This window comes from Urocampus carinirostris, chromosome 12 (genome assembly GCF_059441175.1).
Source record: "Urocampus carinirostris isolate Australia breed hairy pipefish chromosome 12, RoL_Ucar_1.0, whole genome shotgun sequence".
Classification (NCBI taxonomy): Eukaryota; Metazoa; Chordata; class Actinopteri; order Syngnathiformes; family Syngnathidae; genus Urocampus; species Urocampus carinirostris.
In genome coordinates, this window is record NC_142360.1 from 14,578,420 (window position 1) to 14,592,158 (window position 13,739).

A 13,739-nucleotide genomic window follows, 5' to 3' on the forward strand; every position below is an offset into this window, starting at 1 on the left:
CAAAGGACACACCAGGCAGATTCGTCATTATGTTGAGTAAAATTTTAACTGAGGAATGGGATACCTAAACATTTCACAACGTTTAGACAGCTCCGGAAGCACTGTGCGAGCAATACTATCAAAACAGAGAGAGGATAAAACCACTGCAAACCTACCAAAACCTGGTCGTCCCTCTAGACCAAGGGTAACAACCCAATCCTCGAGAGCCGTATTTCCTGCATGTTTTGGAGATTTCTCTTCCCCAACTCAGGTTATGCAAATTTAAAGCTTGTTAAGGAGCTATGTGGAAGCTTGATAATGACCCAGATGATTGGACTGACCTGTAATTGAGCAGAGAAAATCCAAAAACATGAAGGGCATGCAGCTCTTGAGGACCGGGTTGGCCACCCATGCTCTAGACCTTCATCCAAAACAAGAAGAAAAAAAATCAGAGAAGCAAGAGAACCATTATAACATATGATGACATGCAGGCATACACAGGTGAGGTGAAACAGTCTGTGCAACCGCTATTGGTCAAACTCTGCACAAATCTGCTCTTTATGGAAGAGAGGCAAGAAAAACAAGCTATTTCTGAAAGAATACCATAAAAAGGCATGTTTGGTGTTTGCAAGAAGCCACGTGAGGGACACACACTATATGTGGAAGAAGGTGATCTGGTCAGATGACACCAACATTGACCTTTCTGGGTGGAATGCAAAGGGTTACGTTTGGCGTAAAAGTAACACTGCACATCAGCTTGAACACATTATCCCAACTGTCAAAAATGATGGTGGCAGCAACATGCTTTGAGGTTACATTTCTTCAGCAGATACTCGCAAGATTGTGAGAAATAATGGAAATATGGGTGGAACTTTAAGGAACGTGAGCTGTTTTTCAAAGAAGAACAGGCAAATGTTTCTGTTTTAATATGTTCAAAACTCATAGCAACATACCCAACTCATCTCATCTCATTAGCTGCACCGCTTATCCTCAGTAGGGTCACGGGGATGCTGGAGCCCATCCCAGCGATCATCGGCCAGTGGGCAGGGGACACCCTGAACTGGTTGCCAGCCAATTGCAGGACACACAGGGACAGACAACTCACTCGCTCATTCACACCTAGCGACAATTTGGACCGATCAATCCACCTAAAATGCATGTCTTTGGAATGTGGGAGGAAACCGGAGTGGCCAGAGGAAACCCACACAAGCACGGGTAGAACATACAAACTCTGCACAGGAAGTCCGGTAGCTGGATTTGAACCCACACTGGAGGTTCCTAAGACCTTAGAACTGTGCCGCACACGCGCTAACCACTGCGCCGCCATGCTGCCCTAGCAACATACCCAAAAAGACTTAAAGACTAAAGGTCGTACAAAGAATTAACTCAAAAGGGGTGAAAATATTTTTTGATATCTAATTTATTATTGTTTTAATTTATAAATATATGTATGTGTGTATTTCTGACTAAATTGTTCAGTTTTAAGAAACTATTTATTATTCATACACTGTTAGGGATTTGGGATTCTAAACTTGACTACTTATCTTTAAGAGGTCAAATAAAAAGATTATATGTATTTCTTCTTTACCTGAAATAAGGCGCAGAAGCTTAAGCTGGAGAAAAACGTGTTCAAAGATTGACACTCACCTCTTTACACTGCTGCAGGCATTGTGTCCAATGCCAAACTGACGAGTGAGAAGTAGGGCACAAAAACTCAACCTTGATTTCCTCAGAACTTAAAGTTTTTGCTCTCATATTCTCACAAAGCTAGTACTAGCCAGCCAGGACTGCAATGTCTTTGCTTATGTTAAATAGTATCATGTTTTTTTAAGACCACTGTTCTGGTTTCCTTGTAAATATTACTTTTCTGATCAACAAATGTGTAAATTGGAAAAATAATACAGGAAATGAGATAAACATTCCGCCAGTAGAGCCTCACAATTTCACATTTAAATTTATTTCCTTATTAGGGATTAATACGATTTTGCTTATTAAAAGGGACACTCTGAAATACTCGACCAGTAAATTTCGCTGTATTATGTAGTGTAACCAAAAATGTGTGCTACAAAGCATTAGGAACTACACGACCTTCCACAAGTTTTTTTTTAGTTTTTTTAATTTAGTTATTTATTTTTTTATTTTTTTATTGGGGTACTTGTAGCTGCAACATGGCAGACAATGATGTCATTCTACTCCAAGTGAGACTGGGATAAGATGTTTTTTTTTCAGTGTATATAGGCCATAATAGGATTTTTTTTGTTTTTCTTGATTAAGTAAAAAGTCAAGTCACATTTATTTATATAGCCCTTAATCACAAAAATGTCTCAAAGGACTGCACAGATTACAATTATACCATTACCTGATCTTAAACCAAATGTGTTGTAGAACTGAGAATAATACAAACTAGTTACATTTAAAAAATAGGATGGACAATCTAGTCCTCTTTCCGTCACAAGTGACAAGTGCCATTAGCACTAGCTTAAAATTTGTACAGTTCTTAGAATGAAATAGTATTTAAAAAAATATATTTTCCATTGTGAGTATACAGTGGAATATGGTGAATTCTTATGAGCCTCATTGTCTTTGATTAGGTCAACTATGAATGTAGTAAGGCAGGAGTGTAAAACTTTTTTTACATAAATTTGAATTAAAAAAAGACAGCAAATTTAAACATTGAATACCTTAAAATACTTTGCTCTCGATAAAAACATATCCTGTCTAAACTATCCAACTTGAAAAGTTTCTGTCACGGTTGCCATGGCATCCAATTGACCCCGCCCGTGGGTGCCAGCTTCTGTTACGGTTGCCATGGCGCCCATTTGGCCCCGCCCGTGGGCGCCAGCTGGAGCTCGTTGACGGATTGGCTCCCTGTCAGTATTTAAACCCTGTCCAGTCAATCTCCTTTTGTCGGTGCGTCTGCGGATCTCCGTTTTGACTCAGCAAGCCCTGTTTTCGTCTGTCCAGTGTTTTTGTTCTTGTTTTCCTCCCGGCCATCGATCTTTATTTCCCCCGCTCTTGACTCTACCCTCGCTCGGCACGGAAATACCACTTGCGCGTTCCGAGAAATCTACTCCCCGCGACAAACGATCTCCGGATCGAGTGTGCGCTCCTTTCTCTTCTCCCCAATAAACTGTGAGTAACGTTACGCGAGTGGGTCCTGTTTCCTGCTCTGGCTCGGACATTTGTGCTTTTCACTTTGTGATATTGTTTGGCAAAAGACATATGCTAGATCTTCCTTTTGTTCTTCAACTCTTCAACTTTCTGTATCTTCTGATCTACTTTCAGGTTTCGCATCTTATCCTGATGTTTTGTCATTTAGTGCCATATTACATGAAAATTATTAATTATGGCCACATTAGCTTATATGTTTACCAGCAATGTCAAGAAACATATATTTTGCCTCCTATTGGTTTTGAAAGGCTCACTTTTCAGAATCAACTTTTTTCTTGGCCATTGCGATGGTTTACCATATGCGTCATCCAGTCTCCGTTTAGCCTTCCGTTACATCGGGTTAGATAGCAGCTCATCTCCGGACGTCACGTCTCCGTTTCCAGACACTAAAGACTCACTATTAATGCACCTGTCAGTCTAGTTTTTCAACCGGCCAACATATTGTTTTTCAGTAGATAGTTTTAAATGTGCCTGCGCTGGTAAGGCTCAAGCAAACTCGATTGTTGATGGATTTTTTTTTTCCATTAAGTCTTGCAAGGCAGCTGAAGTACTACGATATAGGACCTGTAGTTTGAGAGTTATCTGCCAAGCCATTATAGTAGATGCATATACAATTATTTCACGGGCGGGATATAATTGTATGCCGGGCCGGAGGTGGCCCGCGGGCAGTGAGTTTGACACCTATGTAGTAAGGAATCCAAAATTCTGGTTAAATTAATGGATTGATGGATTATTGATAACATTGTACATGATAAACACTAAAAACGAAGATTTTGCACTGTAAAAAACATCACTGCACAACTTTTTTGTCTAATTTTGATTGGTGCAAAACGGCTTGCTTAATCTGTGGATTTTGCTGACTGCTTCTCTGTCCAGCTGTTGTTATATTTTGATAGCATCGGCCATGCCAAAGCCCGTTTCCCTAATTTGTTAACCCGAGCACGGCGCTGCTGCCTGAGGCCGGCTCGACGCCGTGACGGATACGAGAAACCGGAGAACTGATTGACACGTAACGGGTTCCCGCTACCCACTAGTCTCGTCGCAGCCCTAAGGCCAAATCCTGCTGATCCCTCCGTTCCGGGTTCGGTCTGGTAAAGGCATGTCCAAGTCATCAAATCCCTCAGCGAGGCGATTTGTAATCCTCATATGATTTTAGAGACAAGTGTTAGGTGAGTTACTGAAAAATAGTAATTAGTTACTGTTACTAGTTACTTTATTTAACAATTGATTTATTAATTACTGACACTAAAAAGTAGTGTGTCACTCTGAATGTCTCTTAACAAATTACGGTATATACCTGCATAGAAGCTAACCCCATAAATCTGCTATACAATAGCCAATAAATACGATAAATAAATCCAATAAAAAGAAAATTAGGTTACCAATCGGTGAAGGCAGTGACCCCTTAATATTTGTGCAATTCCAAGAGCTCGCAAAAGCACACTTAACCGAGACACTCCATATCAATTTGGTCTCAAGGTTTCAAACCACTCTCCCTTTCTCCATTCCTGGCTACTCTCCAACATGTGTCCTTTAATTCTGCAGGCATGGTGTATTGCAAAAATATTTTTACGAAAAAAAGAACACAAATCCTCACACTATTACTGCAAATTTTGTGCTCACGCTTGGTCCATTGATGTTCTATTGGTTTGTTACTAATGTATAAGCCACTGCCTACCATTTGCGACAGGTGATACACAACCATATAAACTGCTACATCTACATACAAGCTTGATTCATTCCTGAAAAAAATAAGATAAATAAAACGAATAAACTTATATCAACAAAATAAAATTCCAGGTTTATTCGAGCACTTTCATGGAGGCAGTCACCATAAAGAAGGTGTGTGATGTGGAGAAACTGTTGCTGATGTGTAAACACTTATTGTAAACTAAAATTAAAGGTACTGTCACTTAAATTGAACATACACACCCCCAAAAACCTTTATATTATGTTTTGCCTGTAGTAGTTTGCATGTGCAAACTGGAATAAGCTGGTGGTGAGTGGCCCCCCATTGAGAATGCTCATGACTTTGATTTTCCATCAAATGTGGAGCAAGATGTGGGCATTAGGTCTTCAGTGTCTTATTTCTAAATAAAACTTGTATATCAAACTTTAGAAGTGCTCGTATGAAGAGGTACCACTGAATATATAAGTGGACTCCATGATTTTAGAATTGTATTTGATGTTAGTAAATCCTCGTACATATTATTAAATACGGTAGGGAGAGTATCTACATTGGAAGGAATCCAGCAATGTTATATTGTGCTTGAGATGGCACCACCATAACTATTCAGTTGTAGTTTGTAAGTAAATATAAACACACTTCAGGGTTGAATTTACAGAATTGTGACAACGTAAGTTAAGCAAGCGTACTCAACAATTAAAGGACACTAATGTTGATGAACTACATTTCTGGAGCAGCGGTGTAACGTAGTAGGGTACCAAGTAGTAACAAAAGTAGAGTTTCAAAATATGATTTATAATGCTTTACAGTACTCTTTACAAAGAAAAATAACTGCCCTCCAGGAACACCCACCTTTGTAATATATTAGTCCCAACACTGTTTAGAGGTGTGATTTAGGTGGTGGGCTTCAATGTAGGGGTACACACTCAGCCCGCCGAGTAAGAAGTGCATCTGGCTCAGGCGCATCGATTCCAAGAAGGACGGCGTGGACAACATACAAATACATAAGATGTCGTCATGTTCTATGAAGGAGCAGACATGAAACTAGGTCTAATGAGCTGTTTTCAGTTGTGTATATTTCCCAGGGGGTCATTGTTGTCGGTGGGAAATTGATTGGCGGCTCGCCGACACCCTAGGGAGCTCGATGATATTCTGGCCTGACGAAAATGAGTTTCGGCGAGGGGAGCTTTGATTCACTGGCCACCGTTGCAATGACTGTGATGGTGTGCGTCTGCTTATAAGAATGTTAGCGACCGCTCACGCATTCAGACTTTGCTTGGCTTTAAAAATGTTTCTATTTAAAAAATGTTAACACATACCTGTTAACCTTAGCCAATTGTTCCCCTTATTAACGGTCGCAATTCCCCTTATTAAGCGATAAAAAAACTGTACAAACACAATGCAACTCCTATCTACTCACATCAAGACAAATACTGCGACGATACAGTAATCAGTCATTTTTCGCGGGGTTTGCATTCCAGAAAAGTCCCAAGACAGTCGAAACCGTTTTTTGTCTGATATCATTAACATATATAGGACTGTAAAAATATAACGAATACAAGATAAGAATCAAAGAACAATGAGGGGTGGATAATCACATTTTTAATAGTCTGCGAGAGATAAGCTAGACCTACCAGATAAAAGATGACAATTCAGGTTTTTCTTTGATTTGGTCCCTCCCTCAAATTAAGTTAATTGGTCGGGTTAGGGCTGAGTCGGGCTTTAATACCTGCAGCCCAGGTCGGGTTGGCTTGGATTTTTTAGGCCCGATCTTACATCTACAGGCTACTCAGTTGTTCTTATTAAAACTCCTGGTATAAGCTATGTAAATTAACAAATCGAAATATGAAACATGCCTACAAGTACACTTTTGTCCATAAAGTAGCATTTAGTGCATACGTACTGGGTCTATATGGCCCGTCTCCAGCGCCCAGCCATGGATTGATCAAACTAGCCCCTTCTTGGAATTTCTACTGTTAGCGAAAACATTTATTTATGAGTATACAGTCAAATGTGGTGAGCGCCTATGAGTCTCATTTTCTTTGATAAGGTCAACTATTGAATCTACTGCATGTGTTACGAATAGTAGTATTCATCGTTGTATCAAGCACTCGTTTCTGCACTGGGTAGATAAGAGACTGCTTGGCAAGCTCCGAGGCCAGGTTGAATATCAAATGTTTTTCGACAAAGCCTGCACCAAAGGAGGTGCTAACAGCAGCAAGCTTCTGTCGAAGTGATAAAAACTATATATATACTGGACTGTCTCAGAAAATTAGAATATTGTGATAAAGTTCTTTATTTTCTGTAATGCAATTAAAAAAACAAAAATGTCATACATTCTGGATTCATTACACATCAACTGAACTATTTCAAGCCTTTTATTATTTGAATATTGCTGAATTTGGCTTACAGCTTAAGAAAACTCAAAAATCCTGTCTCAAAATATTAGAATATCATGAAAAAGTATACAAGTAGGCTATTCAACTAATCACCTGAATCATCTAATTAACTCGAAACACCTTGCGAGGGTTTCCTGAGCCTTAAAAACACTCAGCTTGGTTCAGTAAACTAAATCACAAGTATGGGGAAGACTGCTGTCCATAGGACCATCATTGATACCCTCCATCAGGAGGGTAAGACACAAAAGGAAAATTCTCAAAGAGCAGGCTGTTCACAGAGTGCAGTTTCAAAGCATATCCACAAAAAGTCTGTTGGAAGGGAAAAATGTGGCCGGAAACGCTGCACAACCAAGAGAGATGACCGCAGCCTTAACAAAATTGTGAAGAAGAGCCGCTTCCAGAATTTGGGGGAGCTTCAAAGACAGTGGGCTGAAGCTGGAGTCCAGGTATCAAAAGCCACAGTTCACAGACGTGTCCGGGAAATGGGCTACAATAGCCGTATTCCCATGGTCAAGCCACTTCTGAACTCAAGACAACGGAAGAAGCGTCTGACTTGGGCTATGGAGAAGAAGCACTGGACAGTTGCAGAGTGGTCCAAAGTCCTCTTTTCAGACGAAAGCAAGTTTTGAATTTCATTTGGGAGTCAAGGCGCCAGAGTCTGAAGAAAGGCTGGAGAGGAGCAAAATCCAAGTTGCTTGAAATCCAGTGTGAAGTTCCCACAGTCAGCAATGGTTTGGGGAGCCATGTCAGCTGCTGGTGTTGGTCCACTGTGTTTCATCAAGTCCAGAGTAAATGCAACTGTGTACCAAGAGATTTTAGAGCACTACATGCTTCCATCTGCTGAAAAGCTCTATGGAGATGAGTATTTCATTTTCCAGCATGATCTGGCACCTGCCCACAGTGCCAAAACCACCAGTAACTGGTGCACTGACCATGGCATCACTGTCCTTGATTGGCCTGCTAATTCCCCTGACCTGAACCCCATCGAGAATTTGTGGGGTATAGTTAAGAAGAAGATGAAAGACACCAGACCTACAAATACAAATGAGCTGAAGGCCGCTATCGAAGCATCCTGGGCATCAATAACACCTCAGCAATGCCACAGGCTGATTGCCTCCATGCCACGCCGGATTGATGCAGTAATCCGTGCAAAAGGATTCCCAACCAAGTACTGAGTGCATCAATGGACATTTTCAAATGTTTGATTTAGTTTTGCTGTTATAAAATTATTTTTTTACTTGGTCTGAGGAAGTGTTCTAATATTTTGAGATAGGATTTTTCAGCTGTAAGCCAAAATCAGCAATATTCAAATAATAAAAGGCTTGAAATAGTTCAGTTGATGTTTAATGAATCCAGAATGTATGACATTTTTGTTTTTTTAATTGCATTACAGAAAATAAAGAACTTTATCACAATATTCTAATTTTCTGAGACAGTCCAGTATATATATATATATATATATATATATATATATATATATATATATATATATATATATATATATATATATATATATATATATATATATATATATATATATATATATATATACCAGTATATATATATATATATATATACCAGTATATATACATTTATATACTAAACAATGCTTACTACAGATGTAAAACGATTATATGATTTTTATGAATAATTCCATCCTGTGGAAATCAAGGTTTTTATCAGTGTTGCCACAAAATTGCACACAACTTTTCACTATTTGTTGTAATTGATGGTTCCTATCACATAATCTACATCCAGGCAACCCAAGTAAAGCAGCCATACTATAGGGGTGTAAATTTACCCCGTTATTATTGTGATTGACGTCACCTTTTTTTGTCATTGTGTTGTTATGACGAAAATTAGGGTGGCACTCCAGTTGACAGAATACAATACAATATACAATAGAAAATATAATAAATAGAAAATAATCATGTATTCACCTCTGATATAGATAAATAAAAAGCAAACACAACTGGAATATTGGATTTGAAACACATATATTGCAATTGAAACCATGTTTTTTAAACATAAAACCAGGATATTGCACTTAGTCTTTTAGTTTTTGGGTGGTATTCCCCTTTTTGTCAGGGTCTTTTACATCTCGGATGACCCACCTGATAGTTTGAAAACAATCGTCATCCTCGCCAAACTTGTTCTGCCCTGGCAGAATATAATGTAGGTCTGGGAAAGTAGTTGACTCAGAAAAACCAGAAATCCTAAGTGAGTTTTTTCTGGCAGTTTTCACATCTGGGGTAAGCTGACAGTCTGTAGAAGACCGTGCTGATATCCAATGTTGTTCTGGCTAAAGAGAGTGGAATGTGTTTCCGGAAAATAATACAGAGTCAACAAACCCAAAAGTGCGGAGTCAGTGTTTTGATATTTTTCATATCTAGGGTAATCTACCTGACTCTCTGTTAGAGGTAAGAGCTTAAACATGACCCAGACCTGACCCAACATTCGGGCCTAAAATGTCCATCATCAGACTGGGCTTTTACTCTGGCTGACTCTAAAAAAATATCCACTCGTCCTTGTTTCTGTTTCATTTTCTTCGTGGAAGAGCTGTGCAATGGCATTTTTCCCATCTAAGGTAACCTACCTGATTGCCTATAAAACCAGGTGTCCGTATCTAAAATCTTTCTTCTTTTCTTTGGTGGACAGACAAAAAAAACAAACAAACAAACTGGGATGTATACTTAGATGAAAAACAAAAACATTATCACCACTCTTGCTTTTAATGCAGGCGATAATAAACAGTAAAGTCACAAAAAACAGCGTATTCCATATCCCATTTTCATTTGACTATCCAACAAAATGAGTGTAGACTGGTGACAATCCAGGATGGCCTACCGTTTACATATAGGGTATAGGTACGATCTTAAGCCGAGCTTGGCCTAAAGTTTGAGTTGGGCTTAAAATCTCTGTGTATCTTGCTGACTTTTTTTTTCAATCATCCCCCCATCATTGTTCTTTGTTTCTTTTTCTCTGCGAAGGATCCGCGCAACAGATTCCGTGTCTTTCTTGAGCAAGACAACCCACGTCTATTTGCTTGGATAAGCGCCTATCTTCCCCTTACTTTGTCCTTAAAAATAAAATGTGAAAATTGGGTTTGCCTCGGGCTGTGTACCTCAAAGTTAATTGGTCCGGCTCGGGCTGGTTCAGACTTTAATATCCGCAAGCTGTGTCGGGTCAGGTCGGGTTGCATTTTTTTGGCACGATCTGAGCTATGATTTGAGTATGCACAAACAAACTATCAGACGATCTTACCTTCCGCTTCGACTTTTCAGGGAGTTCGGACGTTGGAAAGTAAACAGCCTGGCCTTGGAAAGGAAAGCCAACAACGGTGCGCCCTTTCCGCTGGACCCCGGGTTCCTTCAGACCATTCGACTTCTTGGAAGACGGCCCACCCTCGCCGCTATCACCGACAATGTAATTAGGAAATACGGAACACACTTCCTGCTCTCCGCCACACTGGGAGGTAAATAAAGTCCGCCGCGTCTGCTTCTGTTGCAGAATTGTGCCTTGTCCGACTTTGAAATTGCTCTCTAAGTGTGTTGCTGTCCAACAATTCATCACCTTTGGGTGAGTGGGTTGCAAGCAGAAAGGCACACAGGGAAGCGCCACATAGATGTTTGTTTTGTGTGCGGTTCACGACTAAATTAAAAAAGAAAAAGCTGAAGGTAAATGACAGAAGTCCAAGGTCAGAACTCACATTGAGCAAAATAGCTCTAGTAATTTTCATGCTTTATTCAGAAAAGTTAATAATCTAGCTATTCAATCAGTCCTTCCCAAGGGTAAGTTTTTGTTAATGTATTATTCCCATTATATTATTTTGTTGTACAAAATGTCTTAGCATAAAAAATACCAATTAACTGCACTGTAAATAAAAAATGGTGACACACTGCAAAAAAATAATTAAAAATAATTAAAAAAAATGCTGAAATAATTAAGTAAGTTAAAAATATATCATATCTTATTCTGTATATTTTATATTTGCTATTATATTAACTTTGGTGAGTAAAGTAAAAAAAAAGTTCAATTTGGAGGTTTTCTGTCAACAAGATTCACATTTATTTTATCTATTTATTTTTGTAATTTTTGTTTTAGTTTTTGCAGTGTGCCACCAATTTGTTTTTCCGTAGTAAATGTCTAGCGATGCCTTATTTTAGGAAAGTACTATTTTTTGTTAGCAAATGTGTAAATAATCTTTTTTCTAGTATGGCCTGTGAAAATAAAATAAAACAAATTGATGCATGAATAAAAATATATAAAATCTGAGGTCGCTAATCGGGAAAAGCTGATCTAATCACAAAAGATTTTACTTTTCTGAGTAAAATATGAAAAATTATACTTCAAATATATTTGCTCAATTTAGGATATTTTTTTTCACATATTCTATAGCTCTTTAACCAGTCAATGAAGACCTCTCGAATCTTTTTACAATTTTCTTTACACTTACCCATTTATACCAACACTCACACACGATATCAGAGTTAGCCATATAAGGCGCTTCCCTGCTTATCAGGGGCTTTGGGGGTTCAGTTTCTGCCCAAGAGTACTTTGACATTTATATGCATTATAACCTAACAAATGTTAAAAAAAAAATCGTAAAATAAGAACAATATTAGCAAAATTAACCAGCAGTGGAATCCATTACCCTAAAAAAATAATAATTTAATCATTTTTAAACAAAAATCTAAAGTGTATTATAGCAGTAAAGTGGCGCACCTGTACAACAGCATCAAAAAAGATTAGTTCATTATTTTAGACTTTTTTATAAATTAAAGTGCTGTTTACGTTTGTTCTTTACATCACCATATTTTAACATTTTCACAAATTATATGGAAGAAAAGTCCACCAATTGAATGAACTTAAATAAACAAGTAAATAAACACATAATTAACCAAATATTGTCTAACTATCCAATGAATAGACAATAATAATATTAAAGTCAGTTTTTCTTGTTACCGATTTAGTAAAAAATTAAAACGTATTTTGATAGATGTAAAGGTGATACGTTTGTTTGTTTTTAATATGGGACACCTGCAAAAGAGATTGCATAGGATGCCCATTTGCTATTTGGACTATTATACTTCACTGTTGTTCTTTGTTTTGACTATTATGCAGTGTCCTTTTCTCCAATCATGTTGCTGTTCTTTGATTACCACACCTTGTTGTACAGGTCAGCAATTGTTCCTCTAACACCAGGGAAAGAGTCGCGCTGTTATTTTCAGTGTTTGGTATACATTTAGCCTTCACTTAGGCCAGATAGCAAACAGCACTGAGTATGAAGAACAGACACAAAGTGGAACAGGTCCAGAAATGATCCCATAAAAAATATATTTAACCCCAGATGTGGCGACAGGAGAACAAAGACAGGTTAAAGAGAAACAAACGGCTCCTCCCGAGGTTGCTTGACAATGGGCCATAGTGTATCACTGCGACCACGGAGGTGGAGACGGGCAACAATCAGCGTGCTTTATATGTTAAAACTGTTGGCAGCGGACAGTATAAAACCAAATAAATTAATATTTTACTTCAGGACATTACACGCCAATAAGGCTGATAATAGCCTTGAGTTTTTTTCAGCAAAAATGTGCCCGAAAGACGGATATTTGACATAAACCGAGGTGACGGGTTAACATCGATATTGAGCGATCATTGTTTTGTCCCCAACAATATTGTGTTATTGAAAATAAAAGATAGATTGATCAAAGCAGTGCAAACAGGTTCAAACCAAGTTCTTTCATGAAGTGCTGATGCATAGGACTAATGCATGAGTGGTACCTTTCCCAGATTTCATGTGAGACTTATATTTGTCCATGATTTGGTTCTCTCTAATGACAAACCCAAAAAAACATCCTTGGTGCCTTTGGATTGCTATGTCAGTAAACCAGCAAGTGTCGTTGCTTATTATTGAGTAGGAGCTGGGACTTGCTTGGTCCTGCTTCAATAAGCTGTGTATTCATCCATGTATATCAACTTTGATTTACTAAATATCATATAATTTTGTTTTGTTTAAAGTTGTTTTTTTTGCTCGAGTTAATTGGCATTTTATTGGTTATCTGTTTGAATGCATACTCAGGACAAATGCATTATTATCTATTGGGGAGGTCCAGGGTTGAACTGGAGGGGGGGCATTGGGGTACGAGAGGATTTCTTCTTCCAGAGCAGAACGTGACAGACAATATTAGAGCACTGGGTTTGGGGAAGTCTTTTAGAGCAGGTTTATTATCTGAGGTCTGGGCTCTCTCCTGTCCTCCTTGCAAGTTCAATATACATTGACGTATTGGTGTCTTATCTCCGTATTTTGAGAGTCTACTTAAATATAAACTTATCAAAAGGTCATCCAAATAAATGTAAAATAAAGTTTAAAAAAAAATAAATAAAATAAAATAAAATAAAAAAAAGTATATATATATATATATATATATATATATATATATATATATATATATATATATATATATATATATATATATATATATATATATATATATATATAT

General features: G+C 38.0%; 1 protein-coding gene across 1 annotated transcript in view; it reads left to right on the forward strand.

Annotated features, from left to right (window-relative positions):
* Positions 1 to 13,739, forward strand: part of LOC148355029 (BMP/retinoic acid-inducible neural-specific protein 3-like) — a 101,933-nt gene that overhangs the window by 40,354 nt on the left and 47,840 nt on the right. The window contains exon 3 of the mRNA XM_088350035.1: positions 10,521 to 10,711. Coding sequence (XP_088206161.1) covers positions 10,521 to 10,711 — 191 coding nt within the window. The remainder of the gene's footprint in view (positions 1 to 10,520; positions 10,712 to 13,739) is intronic.